The sequence below is a fragment of the Talpa europaea genome, assembly GCF_964194135.1.
Source record: "Talpa europaea genome assembly, chromosome: 5".
Taxonomy (NCBI): Eukaryota; Metazoa; Chordata; class Mammalia; order Eulipotyphla; family Talpidae; genus Talpa; species Talpa europaea.
This window is the reverse complement of record NC_140071.1, coordinates 16,405,975-16,423,998: the sequence shown is the minus strand read 5'-3', so window position 1 is coordinate 16,423,998 and position 18,024 is coordinate 16,405,975. Positions and strand designations below refer to the sequence as shown.

General features: G+C 43.1%; 1 protein-coding gene across 1 annotated transcript in view; it reads left to right on the top strand.

The window, feature by feature from the left end:
• LOC311171245 (A disintegrin and metalloproteinase with thrombospondin motifs 12-like) overlaps positions 1–17,220 on the top strand; it is a gene marked incomplete at both ends in the record, with an annotated part of 74,663 nt that extends 57,443 nt beyond the window's left edge. Inside the window, 5 exons of the mRNA XM_084233896.1 lie at positions 4,992–6,101; positions 7,206–7,256; positions 9,347–9,499; positions 12,632–12,808; positions 17,053–17,220. Coding sequence (XP_084090022.1) covers positions 4,992–6,101; positions 7,206–7,256; positions 9,347–9,499; positions 12,632–12,808; positions 17,053–17,220 — 1,659 coding nt within the window. The remainder of the gene's footprint in view (positions 1–4,991; positions 6,102–7,205; positions 7,257–9,346; positions 9,500–12,631; positions 12,809–17,052) is intronic.
• Between the last annotated feature and the right edge of the window lie 804 nt (positions 17,221–18,024).

The window sequence follows — 18,024 nt, the reverse complement described above, 5'->3', positions numbered from 1 at the left end:
CTTTCTTTCTTTCTTTCCTTCTTTCTTTCCTTCTTTCCTTCCTTCTTTCCTTCCTTCTTTCCTTCTTTCCTTCTTTCTTTCCTTCCTTCTTTCCTTCTTTCCTTCCTTCTTTCCTTCCTTCTTTCCTTCTTTCCTTCCTTCCTTCTTTCCTTCTTTCTTTCCTTCTTTCTTTCCTTCTTTCTTTCCTTCTTTCTTTCCTTCTTTCTTTCTTTCTTTCTTTCCATGCACTGGGTACAGTCAGAAGCGTGGGAGGGTGAGAGAATTCACCAGAGCCAGAGCGGAGAGCAGAGCAGGCAGAAGGACCGAAGTACACTGCTGAGGGGAGCAGCGGGCGGCAGGAGAGGTCTGAGCGCCATGTGGGACCCTCCTCTAGTGGCCGGGGAGCAGCCGGGGATCGAACCGGCGCCGCAGAGGCTGTGGGCAGCTTCGCAACCCAGCGCTCAACCGCTGCGCCACCGGGGAGGCCCTCCCATTTGAATTTCTAATCAAGATGTTTCTGTGGGGTTAAACACAGAACACACCTTTTAAACTCCACCTTTTCTTTTGGCCTGGGACATCTGCCAGTGCCAACACCTCAGTTCTTCCCAAATGCCAGCTTTGCTTGGTTTCCTGGAGGATAAATTTGAGCAAACTTGTTGGAAACAACTACTCACAGAAAACCAGCTGGGGGCCATGTTGATTCTCTCCATCTTTTTTTTTATTATTTTTTAATTGTCTAGGTTATTGTATTACTTTGCTAGGAATGCTGGACCAAAGTACCACAAAGGAGGTGGCTTAAACAACTGAAGTGTGTTGTCTCAGCTCTGGAGACTAGAAGTCCAAGGTCAAGGTGTCAGCACTGGTGCCGGTTCTTTCTGAGTCTGTGAAGGATAATCAGTTTCTTGGCTTTCTCCTTGCTGCTGGTGGGTTGCGGCAGTCTTTGTTTTCACAGCTTGCAGACATAACCACCCTGACCTCTGTTCTCACCTTCACGTGACTATGAATGTGTCTCTATGTCCAGATTTCTCCTTTTCATAAGGACAAGGGTCATAGTTAATTAGGGCTCACCCTAGTGACGTCACGTTAACTTGCCTGCCTCTAAAGTCTCCATCTCTACTTCAGTCCACATTCTGAGGTCCAGCGGGGAGGTGGTGGGCAGAGGTTAGGAGTCTTTTATATCTTTTGGGGGAACAGGGGACTCACTTCAACCTATCGCTTGTACCTGAGTGTTTACCTTACTTTGAAAGCTGATTTTAATATGAGATTCAGTCATTCATCTATACATTCCTGAGACTATGAATTTAATGTTTTCATGCCTAAAACATTATTCCTCTACTCAGTGATTTAGCCTAAACTCTCTGTGTTTTTTAATAAACTCTCTCAGTACTCTGACTCCAGCCAGTTGAGAGTCATCTCCCCTACAGTGCACCTCAGGCAAGTAGCATCCACTTATTTAGGGGTAGGCCTCTTTCTCAGGGGGTTCCCTTCTGAGGCCTAAATCTAGGCGTGGTGGCAGATGATAACTCCCAAGGAGGATGGTAACAGATTGACAAGAGGCTTGTCTGGTACAGAGTTCAAAATTATATAGTAATCATAGCAGAAATTGGTTTTGTGAATTCTGAAACTACAACTGAGATGAGTTCTTAGTATGGTGTGTGTCCTGCATTTATCTCATCTCAAGGACTTGACAGCTCCTCGGGAGATAACACAGTCGGGAGATGCACTGGAGGATGCATGGGCTGAATCACAAGCAGCACTGCTTGTTCTGACATGACAGCGAGAAAAGGCAACTCAGTTGTGAGGCCCAATATAACTGCTAGATGGTTGACACTTTCCCACTGGGCATAAATTTACCAGTGCTCAGGAATGGAATTACCAGTTATTTGGAAGATTCTGTGTCTACTGGGCAAGGAAAACAGATAGGGCAACAAAGGGTGTGCTGGAAACAGAAACTCCTCTCAGACCCAGCTCTCCGTTAATGAAGTTTTGAGTTGCCATTTGGGAATGGGGCCAATAGTTACAGATTAGATGGCATTTCAAGAAAAACTAGAAGTCAGGGAATTTTACAATGAAATTGTTTAATTTTTAAATGCTGTCCATTAATTCCATTTTTGTATCTAATTCCTTTTTTCCAGTTTGATTAAGCAAACCAAAAAAATGCATGTCAGTGGGTTAATTTTAGCCCTTCAGCTGCCACTTTGGAATTTCTGGTCTAGAATAATCTTCTGTTTTAAAAGCTCAAAATCTAATACATTTAAAGCAAACAAACAGCTAAACAGTTATTTTTTACTTAAACCTGCAGAAGATGTGGACCTCCACAGTGTTTTCTTTTTTTTTTCTGATGGCAGGTTTTTTTTTTATATTATTATTTTTTTTTTTTATTTTCGCTCACCTCACACCTTCCCTTAGGTCTATGGGGGACACTAGAAATTAGAGATTCACCAAGCCTTTTCTTATTATCATCACTATTATTATTATCAGGGTCATTATTGTAACAGTGATAATTGTAGCTTTCAGCTGCAACTTGTTCTCTATACATTATGCCCAGTGTCAGGATTATTGTATCACATAATCCTCACAACAGCCTTAAAGGTGGGTATTAATTACTTTCACTTTCCAGATTAGGAAGCCAATGGAGTTGAAGCTATTTCTTTCGGGTTTCACAGCTTTTTTATTTAATAGTTGAATGTGGGAGTGGAGAACACATAACTATAAGCCTTTGTATTTTCTAAGTGTTTGTAAAGTTGTACAGTGAAGTCTGAATTCCCTGTGGGCATTAGAAACATTTCAAGTCAAAACAAATAAACAAGGGAATGAAGAGAAACAATAGAAAACCAGATTGTCTTATTATTTCTGTCTACTTTGACATTTTTTTGGAAAGAAAAGCCCAAAATGAGCTATGTGTACCTGCTGCTCTAAAATAGTTGGCATTAATAAGGAGCCTCGTTTATGAATTAGCTCTCAAAATCCAGCCTGCCCGAGGCAGCCAGGGTGGAACATTGTTTAGATATATGAAGTTTGGTTGGATTGATAAATTTTTACAAAGTGATGATTTGAAAACTCAAGAGATTCTAACCGAACAAGTAGGAAGCAGTCATGATGACTAAATGAATGGAGCATTAATTATCTTCACACACTCTGAGACTTTTAGCTGGTGATCTCCATTTTAGTGGGAAATGAATGCGCAGTTTTTCAGTCCATGAAGCAATGTCTTAACAAATAATAGTATTATATCAAAATAAAGTTGAAAGTTTGATCGTAAAGTGGGCTGTTTTAAGTGTTCTGTTGACATCTTAAATTCATAGCTTTATTGGTTGATCCCAAATGTGCAACTGACACTCCCTCAGCTGAGCATTCTCCTGCACTCACAATCTCCAGCTTTTCAAAGGAGCTGATTTCACAGAACTGTCAAATTTCAGTGAATGATTATGCTTGATTGGAACAAAAGGAAGGGGGAATGTTCTACATCAGTATTATTTTCTCACACAGAGGAAATTGAGAATATGTGAAACTTTGCCTAAAAATTGCCCAAGCTCATGGTAAGAATTTTCCCATCCCTGATTGTTTCCAGGTAAAATAGTCAATTAATGAATATGTATTAAATGATAAAGGTGTCCCAAGATCTATTCTGGAATTCAATTATATATGGGAAGCAGTTTCAGCCTTAGGTAACTTTTCAAAATTCAAGAGTTTGGTTAAGTCAATAAGCAAACTCAGTGGATGGCTTTTTGTCCAGAGTATTGTACTAGGTTGACTTTTTTGGGGGAGAAGGCAAGGCGTGGAATAAATCTGATTTTTACTCTGATACTGATTTGAAACCTTTCAAGCAAGTCCTGGGTCTTGGTTTCCTCTCCTGTGGATGATGAAACAACAATTTCTGCCTTGAGGGCTTGTAGGACTGTAAGGGATGTCCTGGAGAATTAGGGCAATGAAGCCCATTGAAATCCACTGAGCCTTATGCCGTCGCCATCTTTAAAAAACTTGTTCTCATATCAGGAATACAAGAAAGACAGGTGTAAAACAGCCAGCAAAGGTCCCTGGACAATCCGTGTTCAGGGGTCAACTAATTGGTAGATGACTTTAAATGTCTTTGGAAAGGAAAGCTAAAAGTGAAACAGTTTGGTGGAAGTACGAATTTTTAAAAACATCTAGAAATTTAGTATTATGTAGTAGCTCTATGTGGTTTGCAGCTGCTTTGACTGATGACATAAGTGTTCTCAATACTAAATCCAGAGGAAGAGTTGTCCTGTTAGGAATCCCCCCATGGCAATCTAGCTGCCTGTGCTTTGGCATGCCCTAGAGAATGTGGAGGGAATGCTGGAGAGGGGAGCATGCCACAGCCCTCGTGTGTACGTCAGCCCCATGCCAAGGGGCTCACCTAGCTCTTCAGAAAGTATATTTCCCACCTTTGATTGAGATTCACACTTTAAACTTCAGAAAAAGGTCTTGGCTATGTACATGTGTATGATCATTGTGTAGCCTTTAATCTGGTTCCTCCTAGCACAGGTAAGTGAAAATTGAGCTTATAGTACTGGGGTGAGGCTCTCTGAGTTCTGATGGGTATTTTCTAAATATGAAGGGAAATCTTTATTATAACTAATGTAATAGAACCCAGAGAATAAATAAAAATTGTAGCTTAAAGTAATACCACCACAGCCCCAAGAAAGATAATATTACTATATCTTAGAAGGATTGGGTGACTTGTTCAAATTCTTCCACTCTTCATGGACCTGCTTTACAACATTCAAAGCCCAAGGAGACTTTAGTTTTTACTCTATCAAGGTTTGTAGTTTCAATTTGTGAGAGTAAGTAGTTGGATCTCACCCCCCAGTTTTTCTCCAGGAGATACTTTCTTTCCATGGGAAACTAAAAGAGCACAGAAATCAAATGTAGAGATAGAAGAAAATTTTATCGGCACAGGACAGTTTGCATTAGCCTGTCCTGATTAGCTGTAAATGTGAGTGTGAGAACCAGTGCTTGCTCGCTGGACTAACAGCCATCTCTCTTCCCAGTGTTCTGTTTCCTGCGGTGGTGGAGTGCGGACTCGCAGCATCACCTGTGCCAAGAACCATGATGAGCCTTGCGATGTGACAAGGAAACCCAACAGCCGAGCTCTCTGTGGCCTCCAGCAATGCCCGTCTAGCCGGAGATTTCTGAAACCTAACAAAGGCACAATTTCCAGTGGGAAAAAGCCACCACCATCTGAGAAAGACCCGGTACAGCCCATGGCTCCAACTACAGCCAGTCCCAGAATGTTGACCACAGCCACAGTGCCTAAGCCTGTGAGCACCAGTTCGCCATCAACCAGCAGTCCTACACCTACCACAGCCTCTAAAGAGGGAGACCCAGGTGGCAAACAATGGCCGAATGGTTCAGCCCAAACTGAATTGGATCCCTATTACGTCATTTCCACTGAAAGTACTTCCCAGCCCACTCTCTCTTCCTGGACTTTAAGTGTTCTGCCCACAGAAGAGATGGCTAGCACGTCAGACACTGCTCCTACCTCAGGAGATCTTGTAGCCACCACAGTGACCGGTTCTGACTTGTCATCTTCCAGCAACCCTGTCACCTGGCAGGCGACTCCAGCTCCTAGTCCTGTGACCAAAGAGCCCGAAATAGAGATTCACAGTGGCTCAGGGGAAGATAGTGAACCACCAGAGAACAAAAATGAAAGCAGCTCTATAACCTGGACCAAAATCAGAGTACCTGCAAATGATGCTTCAGCAGAAATGCCACTTGGCCCCCCACCAACACCTCATCTCAAAGGGGCACCTTTGTGGCCGCCCTTCAGCACAGTGATGGCAGGACTGCTACCCAGCCAAAGACCTACCACTCTCAAAAGTGGTGCACCCAGAGCCGAGAGGGTGGTCACGGAGAAGCCGGCTAGTACTCCACTCCCTCAGGGAGGAAACCTCAGGCCTGAACCCGCAGAAAAGTCGGTGAGCCATGACCCCCCAGAACTTCCAAGCGATGTGAATCTAACGCAAAGTTCAGCACCAGTCCTGACTGAGGAGGATGCAACAAGTCTGATCGCTGAGGGCTTTCTGCTGAATGCTTCCAGCTACCAGCAGCTCCTGACGAGCCGTGGCCCTGCCCGCTGGATTGTTGGGAACTGGAGTGAGGTAGGAGTTCATTTCCTACCCCATACCTGAAGCTGTGCAGGCAGCGTCTAGGGAGTCTGCATTCTCGTACACATTTCAAAATGGCCCTGTATAAAATATAGTCTAGTAAGGAAAAAACATAAAGCAAGTAGTTCCAGGCTCTCGACTCCCTGCTTTCTCCCTACGCCCAAGTGAAAACAAAGTCTCTATGAAAGGATAATAAACTTAGTGAGGGGGTTTAGTGAAAAGAATCTGAACTCAAGTTCATTATCTCCAGAGTCACAGGGCTGGTGTGGATCAGCTGCAAGGTCCTGTCCCGCTATGAACTGTATAGAGCCTCTGATGGAGACAAATAAGGGGGTCTGAATTCACATTTCATTCAGGAAGCTAATAGTGACACTCTAATTTAAATCTGTCAAAGTGTGATTAGACTCGAAATCTACGACAACATTATTTGAAATGATTCTATAGTTCACTGTAGCAATGATTTCTTTTTAATCTGTTTGAATGCTTGCTTGAATAAAAAAACATGGAGCCTCATTAAAAGAATTAGAATATAGAGGAAGAGGAAAATAAAGAGGGTGACTAAATGTTGGTCCCTACTGTTAAGCTTCAGGAATGTGACTAGATATTTATTTTTCCACTTTCAGAACTAATTGCATCCTTTGCAGCATCAAAATAATTTCTCATCCATTTAAATTTTGAATGCATAGTATAGGAAGTTGTTAAAATTATTTGACAATTCAAAGTTGTTAAAATTGCTTTCCTTAGAGCAAAATGATCTCACGTTTAAATCATTCAGTATTTTTGTGATAATTTGTGACTCATCTGCCTTGTTCAGGTGACGTGAAGTATTGCTAGCTAATAAAGAAATAACAATATGTTTAATTAAGAGAGTGTGTTCACTTCCGAACCAAACTAATTTCATGTGTTATTTCTTGTTTTCTCCTGTTGACAGTCCTGGAAGCAGGGAGGGTCACATTTATACCAATTTATCAAAAAAGAAACCAGGATTTTGACAGTGGCACATGCCAGCTGATGGTTAGCCTGCTCACTCCACTAACCTGTCTGTCTGGTGAATTTTAGCACCAGCCGACAGCTTAGCTCCATAAAATTCATTTGTAGAAACTGATCGGAATCACTGGTCATGCAATTGACTGTACTGGTAATAAACAGGTAAATTCAAACTTTCAAAATTTTTGTTTACAATTGGACTATGTTTCACATTTGTTCCCTAAAGGGAGTAATCGCATTCCCTGTCAGTGGAGCAGCATCTTATTTCCATTTGCAAATAAAGATCCAAGGTTCTGGAGAAAAAGGTTTTCATGCTTAGAGTAATCTAATTTGTGCAAAGAATGAGGTTCATGATCCCTGAAATTTTATTCATCTTTCTTTCCTAATCAGTTCTAAAGAGCTGCTAATGAGGATGTTGACAGCGAACACTTATAAAGCATGTACCTTGATGGCATGATTTATGCAAATCAACATGCATTTTCTCACATTTAATTCTCACCATGGCCTAAGGATATTGGCAATTTATCCCCATTGTAGAGACAGGAAACTGAGCTGAGGGATGTCAAGTGAGCACCCCAAATCCCACGCACTCTGGAGTGATAGAGCAAGTCTCAAACCCAGACAGAAGTCATAACCTCTGATCCATTGCTCTGCAAATCAGTGAACAGTGCCACTCCACCTTCTTTTCTGTTTGTTTCTTCTTTGGTCACATGACATAAAAACAAATGAGTAAGGTGAAGGTCCTAGGTGGACAGTAGAGAATATAACATAGCTCACAAGGTCATAGTTTAAAATAACATCTAGGGCCTGATGGGTACTATCAAACTAGTTACAAGCAAGTGTTCTCTGTCATGTCACCACCAAGGGTTCAGCCTAAATATTTTGAAGTCGGATGGATCCATTTAGATGTTTTGATTATCCACTGGACCCTTCCCTCCCCCACTGCTGTCCCACCAACCTCCCCCTCCGGTTGCCTCAGTTTTGCAGTCAGATGTCAAGAGATTATTGTTGGTTTGGTTTTACTGCCATTTTCTTCAGGGTCAAGCTGTGTGCTTCTATGTTCTCCTTGATTTCATGGGTAGGAAGTAATTTCTAAAGTTCCTTAGAATTTGATCTGAAATCTCCTTTTTCATGTCCTCCACCTTCTTCTGGTGGTGAAGGGCTGTTCATGTCCACATTGTACACAGCACACTCCTCTAAGTGTGGTTTCAAAAAGTAAGTCATTGATGTGAAAACTAAGTTCACACTATAACAGCCATAAAGTTTGAAACCAGATTTGCTGAATTTGAATCATGGCTTAATATCAATGGTCTGCAAGAATTAGGCTTATAGACTAGAAAAAATTAAAGGAGGAGAGTTTGTGTACATTTCAGGTTACCCCATGCTAAACCTGTGATATGTAAGAATTATAAATAAGTGAAAACCTCTTGTGAGGGATGGACTGTACTTGCACAAGAGTTGACTATCTGATTCTCCAGCGTTGGGTCAGGTGGTGAAGAGCAGAATCCTGTAACGTCTGTGATTGGAGGTCTAACAGTATTGGCCTCACCTAGGGGCTTGGAGACAGGCAGGATCACCTGGGAGAAATGCAAACTCTCCAGCCCCTCCCCATACTTTCCTGTCGAATCTGCAGATAGTAAGGTGATTCCTGTGGACACTGAAGTTTAGAAGCTGCCATAACTGACTTCATACCCTGTGTAGAGGCAGGAAACCCCTGTCTCTCCTTGGACAAGCCAGCTCTCTAAGCCACAGGGTCTTCGTTCTACACTATAGCAATACTGGTCTGCGCCACAGGCTTGTCACAGAGCAGAACGGTGGGGGCCTGTCATTGGATGCTATGGGGGTGTGAAGTAAGCGGCAGAGGCAAGTTGTGCCCCACTCTGAACAGCTTTGGTGTGAGAAATGCAGCAATTTGCCTGCAGCCCCCTAGCCATTCACGCCAGGATCAGTTTTAAAGGAAAACAAATGCCCTCTGCTTCTTTCCTGCAATAGCTTTTCTTCCCATTATATAAACCAAGGATTTTCCAGCCCAGCTGTTTGCTGAAATCTCATGGAAATTTTCTTAAGCACTGATGCTCAGTTTACCCCTAAAGATTCAGATGGATTTGTCTGGGGGTGGATGCCCTAGCACTGGTACTTTCTAAAACTCTGCAGGCAGTTTTATTGAGTGGTAGGAACTGAGAACCTCTGACTCTGGGGTGTGTCTGGGAAAGTCACCCCCAACCTCCGTGTTCTCTCCCTTCCCCACGCAGTGCTCCACCACGTGTGGGCTGGGGGCCTACTGGCGAAGCGTGGAGTGCAGCACCCAGGTGGAGTCAGACTGTGCTGCTCTGCAGAGACCCGACCCAGCTAAGAAATGCCACCTCCGCCCCTGCGCCAGCTGGAAAGTGGGAAACTGGAGCAAGGTAAGTCATCAGGTTCAGCCGAGTTGGAGTGAGGGGGAGCTGGTGGGAGGCCTGTTTTATATAAGCCTTTGCTAAAGTAGCTTGCTCTCCTTCCTTCCTTCCTTCCTTCCTTCCTTCCTTCCTTCCTTCTCTTCCCCTTCTTTGACAGAACTGTGAGCAAATCATTTGCATGACCATAGGCCTACTCCAAGTTACACAGGAGACTTAGGACAGGTATAGAGTTTTTTCAACCCACGAGTTTTCAGCTGCCTATCCTTTCCTGCCAGATAAAGCAGACTAAAAAGTTAAATTTGCGTAAATAACTGCTGTGCAGCATGCCACACTATTCTGAAATCACTTAAAGTTAGCAGCATAATTAATAATCATACATAGCCCCTGTATAATTAAATCATGACTCAGCAGCTGCTCACAAAGCAAATATACCATTTAATCTGCTGGACTTGATATGAAAAGGAAGCTGAGGGATACAGAATAGTTTGGTCTCTAGCAGCATATTTTCTGTACTGTGATTTTTGAAGTGTGATTTTAGTCTTTGCTAACCCAGCCATGGTTCCTCAGGCCGCTTTGCATCTGCTTAGACGCGCCTTGTGAAGGCGTTCAGGATTTCAGATTAGTCAACCTTGCTGATTTGGGGCCTTAACCAGGCCTTGTCTGCCCATCACTCAGGGATGGGGTTGAGCCAGCCCCTGGGGATTCCAGGCTGAAAGACACAGGTCAGCAGTGGGCAGAGAGCTGCTGCAGGAGGCGTGAGGTCTCACACAGCCCTGTGCCAAGCCCAGACCCTGTCTTCTTGCCAGGGTGCAGCTTCCCTTGATAGCTGAGGCACAGAAGGGAAAAAAGTACCCAGAAGTTTGGGGAAGGTTGGTGTCCCCTCTAACATTAGTTCCCTCGCCTAGTGGAGAATCCATGTCCTCCAACAAGCAAGACCAAGGGCTGCTCCTTGAGAAAGTTGCCACCTGTTCCTTCAATACCTGCCAGTCTCCATTTTCTCCCAGGAGTGAAAAGTTGATTTTTCTTTCTCTTCTAACTCATAACACAATGTAGGAACCAACAAGGGCTGAATGCTGGACAAATTCTCTTCCCTATCCACAGACTCTCAAACACCTTACATCCCTGACCTTGCCATGTACTGCCCAAGCCCTAAAGTTCCACTCTCCCATCGCTGGGAATAATCCTTTCCTTGAACATTGCCTGGCTCATCAAAAAGGACAAATGGGTGAAACCACTCTCATTTTTGAAAAGGTCACCAATGGAAATTTCTAGTAAACCCTAAATGAGAGACCAGGGACTGCCCTGGCTTCCGACCTGTGAAGGAAAACCCTCCTCCAACAGTGTGTCCTGCCTGTGTCTGTCTGTGTCTGTCTCTTCTCTCATGCCGGGAGGGTTGCAGGGATATTTATTAAGTCCTGCAATGCTCCTGGTGACTTAATAGAAGCAGTCTCTTGACAAATAATCAGGTTCTGCCTGAATTTGGTAACTACCACATCTAAAATCTAATCCTCAAAGTTACTGCATTTTATCAGTAAATAAAAGTCTTCTCTCCAGATAACTAAAAAGTTAAATTTGCGTGAATAACTGCTGTGCAGCATGCTAGAGAAAATGTCTTCTCTCCAGATAATCTTATGTCAAAGACACTGTTAGCTACTGAGAGTCAATTGCCCTGATGTCTGTTTTTCTCTACTATTGTGAATTTTGCATCCATGGCTTCCATTTTACCTAGAGCTGTTCATTTAGTTTTTCCTCTTAAATTGGGCTGGTTAAGTGAGCCTCCTTTTCAACTACTTTAACCAGCTCTAAAGTCCAAATCGTGAACTAGGAAAGATTTGTGGGCCTTCTTCTCACTAATTCTATCAGGCCTTTTAAGCTCACTCAGAGGCAAACATCTGAAACCTACAGTAGAATTGTGGACCCTTGAATTTGCCTTTAATCAATCACAAGATTTAGGTTTTTGCTGAGCTCACAAGTTTACCTTTCACGGATACTTTCCAGAGGGAAGAATTCTAACTACCATTAACGTTCAGCATTATTACACTTATGTCTAGCTGAATTCAGAGATAACTTTAGTTCTCATAGGATTTAAGGTATGTTGCAGCCTCACCTGAACCCACAGGAATCACATCTGTATATTTACAGTGTGGCAGGAAAATGAGTTTGTTTGTTTGGGGGAGACTGCCAAGTGTTACTTATTCCTGAGAAGCCAAACACACCAAATCCGTGGAAGCGTTGGCACAACCATCTACCCCCCGTCACATGGGCCCACGTCTTTCATGTTACACTCAAGGTTTGAAGTCAGAGGACTTAAGGCCATTCCCCAGGGGACAGAAGAAAGTAAAATCTAATTATGTGGGAGATGGTGTAGCTTCCAAAACCCAAAGGGGTCAGAGAGGAAGCAAAGAGGTGCCCCAGAAAAGGACAAATAGACTGTTTTTAGGTGGCCTGCACATCAATGTCGAGCATCACCTTAAGGAGGTCAGCAGCCCGCATGTGAACTGTACCTTTCACGAAGAGCAGGATGGAGGGCCTACGATACAGGTGTGGGCACGTGGGAAGAGGCAGACAGGGAAGCCCTTTCATGGCACTCAGTGGGCTTATGCTGAGAGCTCAGGGATGGAGGCAGGTGATGGTGGCCGGAGGAGGAAGGACTTGGTGGGAACCATCCAGGATTTGCTCACTCCCTTGGGTCAAACCACGGAACAACTTTGTAGCTTACTTCCATCTCGGCTCTTTCCTCAAGAAAGAATAACCTATCTTGTGTCCAGAGCCATGGAGAAGCCAGGTTTCTGGCAGGATTCTGAGAGATGGGTGTGGCCAGCAGCCAGGCACCCCCTCCCCCATCCTGTTCACCGGGAGTGAATACAGATGTCAAAGGACAAGCCGCGACACCTGGACTTCCCACCCAGTTCTCATACTGCAGGCCTGTTCCCCAGCACGCAGGGTCCCGTGTGAGGAGCTGTGTGAGTGACTCCTTTTCTAGGGTGTGTGAGGGAAGTCGAGGTTCACCTGAACTCGACCTAACCCTCTTTCCACTGGAACCCTGGAACTTCAGGGTCTTTATGAAATCCCCCCTGAATCAGGGGATTTAAGGCTGATGCCAAGGACCCAGGTGTCTCCTTTTCTCTCACTCCCATCCAGTGCTCCAGAAACTGCAGCGGAGGCTTCCAGTTCCGGGAGATCCAGTGTGTGGACAGCAAGGACCGCAGGAGCCTGAGGCCGTTTTACTGCCAGTTCCTGGCGGGCATCCCTCCCCCGCTGAGCACGAGCTGCAACATGGAGCCCTGTGAGGAGTGGCAGGTGGCGCCCTGGAGCCAGGTACAGCCCCAGACAGTGCCCACACGTCTGGCAGACATGAATCTGGTATTACCTGTGTTCAGGACTCAGGCTTATAAGTTTTATTTGTGTTGAGCCTAGTTATAGCTTCCAGAATCCTGGAATTTGCAAAGGAGCTTAGGTTGCCTTGTCATAGACATGGCATTTGCCTATTATCAAAGACAAGCAATAAAATCTGCTTCAGTTATAAAAAAATATATTCTTTATGCTTCCCCAATACCTTGTGAGAGCCCCAGTCATGAATCTGCTCCCCAAAGGCCTCCCACCACCTCCTTTCTATATTGCTTTGTTCTAGGCAAATTACAAATAATGGAAGACTTCCCCTTGAGGAACAGAGGAGATGAAAAATACAAAATAATCTGAGTATTTTCCTGAGGCTCTTGATGGACTAAGCATCTTTCAGTGCATTCCCTGACTCACATAGGGCTTTTCTGTCTATAAACACTATAAAATGAACTGACATCATGGAATGTTCTAGGCCCCTCCAGTGAGTGTCATCCAGCTCAAACTACCTGCCCGGAAGATGCATGCCAGCTGTGGAACCATCTGTATGCTAAGTACTTCTTAGCATGCTTTAGAATCATCTGGAGAGTTTGTCAACACACAGATGGTGGACTCCATCCCTAGTGTCTGAGGGGCCTGGGTGGGACCTGAAATTTTGATTTTCTAACAACTACCCAAAAGATACTGAAGTTACTTGTCTGAGGCCATACTTTAGGAATCACTGGTTTATGTCTTCGCCATCCCCATTTCCTGGGGTGGCTTGGCCAGCTGGCCCTGAGTGCCTGCACATGTGGAGGGATGTGTAAGGGTCCCAGGTGGGGTTTTCCCTCCTCTCTTTGTATAGGCTTTGAAACAGATTGAAGAAATGAGGGGAAACCTCATTTTTAACTGTCAAACCTGGAATATTGTGAGGGCAATAGGTTTGTTCTTTTTGAGCAGACAGGGTTAGCTGGATATCATTTCCCTATTTCCTGTGGCACCACCACACACGCAGGACCTGGCATGATGGATGTGATGTTGGCAACCATAATTGTTCTGTTGTGATTACTATGTCCTAATTAAGATTTTATTTATTAAGTCTTTTTCATAGTGCTCAAGTACTTTTCAAAGATTCTTGGTGAATTAATTCCTCTTGGAAACTTGATTCCTATATGAAATAATATATCTTATAAAATTATGCTAGTGAGCAAAAACCTGACACATTTTAGAATTGTTGATCTTTAAGAAGCCAAGTTGTCATCTCGAATTTACTTTATGAGAGTTAACAGCCAGTGCATCAGAATTCTGAATGAACCTGTCAATTTCCCTCCTCAAGTATTGACAAATTTAATGTCTCCTTATGGACCATCAGAGGTAGTCATAATAATACATCTAAATTTACATTTTGGTTTTCAGATACTTGTGCTAGAAGCCAAAATGCAGATAACATGACATCCGTTCTGAAATGAGGATTCATTTAGGTTTTTAACCAAAAAAATTCCTTCCCTTTGATATATTATTTGATATTGAATTATTGGATACCTTCTGATGTTTTTCCCCTCTTAGCCTGAGGATTTACTTTATCAATCCTCTTTCTTCTCTTTAATTCTTATGTTACCACTGATGTTTGAAATGATTGGTCATTGGAAGGCACTTGGCAGAGATGTTACAGATTCTAATCAAGATACTAATATTCTTGATAATAACTCTACACAGCAAAATTGATAATAATGCGCTCTTATTACTGGGAAGGTCACCGTGTGATTTTCACCTAAGCTTGTCCCTTCTGTGTGTCAGTGTTCCAGGTCCTGTGGGGGCGGAGTGCAGGAGAGAGGGGTGACTTGTCCAGGAGTCCTCTGTGACTGGTCAAAAAGGCCCACGTCTACCACACCTTGCAATGGGCAGCCTTGCTGTCACTGGGTCACTGGAAACTGGAGCCTGGTAAGAGTTGATTACTTTAGTCTCTAAAAAATTAAACAAATAACATATTTCTTTTGATTACAAAAGAAATTACTCATAGTAAATGTTCAACATAGCTTATGATGTACAGCATTCACAGCATGTTTCTATATTTTTTTTGGTACTCACCTCACATCTAGTTTGCACAAAGTTGGGCTATAGCTGCTATGGCTTTGAGTGTTTGCTGCCTGAGTTTAGAAGAGAAAAAGATCAAATATTTTCAAAAGAGAAAAAAAAATAGCCAAATTATCCCAGAGGCACAGAGTCTAAGGAAAGGTAATTTTGGGTCTCAATACCTTGGATTTTCTGGCTTTTCCTAGAGCAAATAGGAGTCAAGAGCCCTGAAGCTTGAGACTTAGTCTGACTCAGCCAGTTTTGGGTATCTCATTAACTACAGATGAGTTTTTCAGATGGCCAGCTTGTTTGATGACAAGACAAACAAAACAATTCAACTGTACATGAGGGAAAGATGTATTATTCTCACAAGGTTTATGTATTATATAAATATCACTGAATCAGTGACACTGAAAACCAAGAAAATTCTGCGTTAGATTCTGCCATCATTCTGATGTCTTATACTGGATTCTCTAGAAAATAAGAGTCTTAAGGCAAATTCTAATACTTCATTAAGAGATACAATATCAGGGAAGCAGGAGTGTTAGAAATAGGAAGGAGACAGGGAAAATGTCATTTTAACCTAACTGACCACAGTTTGCCTTCGGGAGCAGCTGATTCTTGCTCTCCAAGGTCTTCTAAATGTCGTAAACTCCTGCATGTTAGGGCACTTTGTCCAGGAGTAGGAACAGAGGTGATAAGCTACTGGCTCCTGTATTCCAGATGGCTGGGAAAGATCTCCCCTCAGATAGTAATGACCCGCCCCCCGCCACATTGTCCTTTCGTATGTGGGTACTGGATGGGTCCCATCATGTCTCACATCTCATTGGCAACAAGAAAGCCCAGAATTAGGAGATGAGGTACAGGGCAATGGATGTGCTTCCACGAAGTTGGTTAACACCTCAGACTAATGGCTAGGAGACCAGGGAGCGAAGTCCTCATGCTAACCCCTCAACTACTGATGTTCCTAAAGTAATTTGCTCTGTATATTTTGATGGCTAGAATTATAACACAAGCTGTTGCAGTATTTTGTCAACCATAAAGCCCCCAGGTATTTTTAGGTTAATAATTCTCCTTATTTGTAGCTGCATAGTTGCACCAGCACAGCCATGATCAGCATGAAGCTGGCACATTCTTTTTAAAAAGGCTCCTGCTGATGCACCCATTGGTCTTTGGATTCCAGCCACTTTAATCCAGGAAGAACAAGATGATTCATGAATGAGAAAGGAACATTGTACATTAATCACTTTGCCTGCAATAAATAAAAAGTACATCTTATTATTTTCACAATTAAAAAAAAAGTCTCTTAGAAAAATGACATCAGTCATTCCCTTAAATAGATCCATAGTAGGTTCTATGAAGTCCTTATTTTCATTGGCATCTGATGTTCACTAATAATGAATTGCCAAAGGAGAGTCTGGTGTCTGGGCAACCTCTGGTTTTGCCCTCCTGCTAAGCTGTCCCCCCATGGGTCATTTGAACAACAAGAAATGGCATGTGTAGTTGTATTTTTGTCATATAAATATAATTTAATCACTTTACATTAGGACATCTTATAATAGCTCCCTTAGAAATTAACATTTTTCCCATTCATTAGAAATTCAGGTACTCCAAGACCAATTTTCTTCATCTATCTTTGATCTGACAACTGAAAAGATTATATCTAACAATTAAAAATATGTCTGGGGATTAGACTCTTGAACAGTGGAGGTTTATGTAACAATATTAAGGTCTCTAATCAAATCGAATGTGACCCTCATAACAGAACATTTATACAATGTGAGCCATCATGAAAATGCTATCAATTTTGGCCCATTCAGAGACACAAAATTCCATACAAAACTTAGAATGACAGGTGAATATTCCTAAATCTCACTGTCAATTCCCTGCCTCCCTAGCACTTTATATCATTCATTGCAAAAGAAAGCTGCACAGTGCAACTGAAACCATAAATAAAACTGCATTCAATCCACACAATTTATAATATAGACTTCCTGAACTCATACCTCCAAGCTAGTAGTGCCTTCATTCTATGACTCCTTCAAAAATTTTCTGATCACCGAGATCAGAAATCTTGATCTCAGTACAGTTCTAAGAGGTTTTCGGCTGGCGAGCGTTCACCTGTCCATTCCAGGGAAGAATGGCACCTCTCACGTGCCCCTCTCTTCCAGTGCACGGCTTCCTGTGGAGGTGGCTTTCAGAAGAGGACCGTCCATTGTGTCTCCTCTGAGGACAATAAAACCGAAGATGAAGACCGATGCCTGTGTGACCATGAGTCCAGACCTCCAGAATTGCGAAAATGCAGCCAGCAGGCCTGCAGGAAGAGTGCTGGTGGGTGAATGTGGGTGAATGGGTTGCTCAGAAGGGAGAGAGATTTTCATGAAGAAGTCATGCTGCTTGGTTCCACATGTGGACTTATTTGTGGAATATAAATAATGAGAAAACAGATGCAAAGCTCAGCAAAATAATTCTTAGACTCTGTGGAAAATATACTGGTTACCAGAGGGAATGGGGAGGAAGGGTCTAGGGCATTGGCAAGGGAGTCTTGGTGGACAGCAAATAAAGCATGTGCACATATGGGGATGTGAAAAGGTACCCCCAAATTTATATAGCCATGTAGACAACTGAAAAGTTAATGTTTAAAAAAAGGAAGCACAGCTGCCACCAGTTCCTTAATTTAAAGAGGCAACCACCGACCCTGACTCCTGTCGCCTCTAAAATGCTCTCATTTTCATGCCCCACTCATTGTCCAGATTCTTGTTGGCCAATCAGCCATTGCCGTAAACATACCCACTGTCCATCTTATAGGATAGGGTATGAATTCATGTAAGGTTTACTTTCTTCCAGGCCATGTCACGTGCTTTAGGTACAAAATTGTTAATGATTCAAACCTAAGAACTACCGTTTCTGGTAGGGTCGACCAAAACCCATTACAAGTATCTGGGTTAAAAGAAACATCAAGATGGGCCTCCCCTGGTGGCGCAGCGGTTGAGCGCTGGGCTGCGAGGCTGCCCGCAGCCTCTGCAGCGCTGGTTCGTTCCCTGGCCGCCGGCAAGGGTCCCACAAAAAAAAAAAAAAAAGAAAGAAAGAAACATCAAGAAAAAGATGCAGAAACAGGTAATGAATATTATCTGCATTTCAGG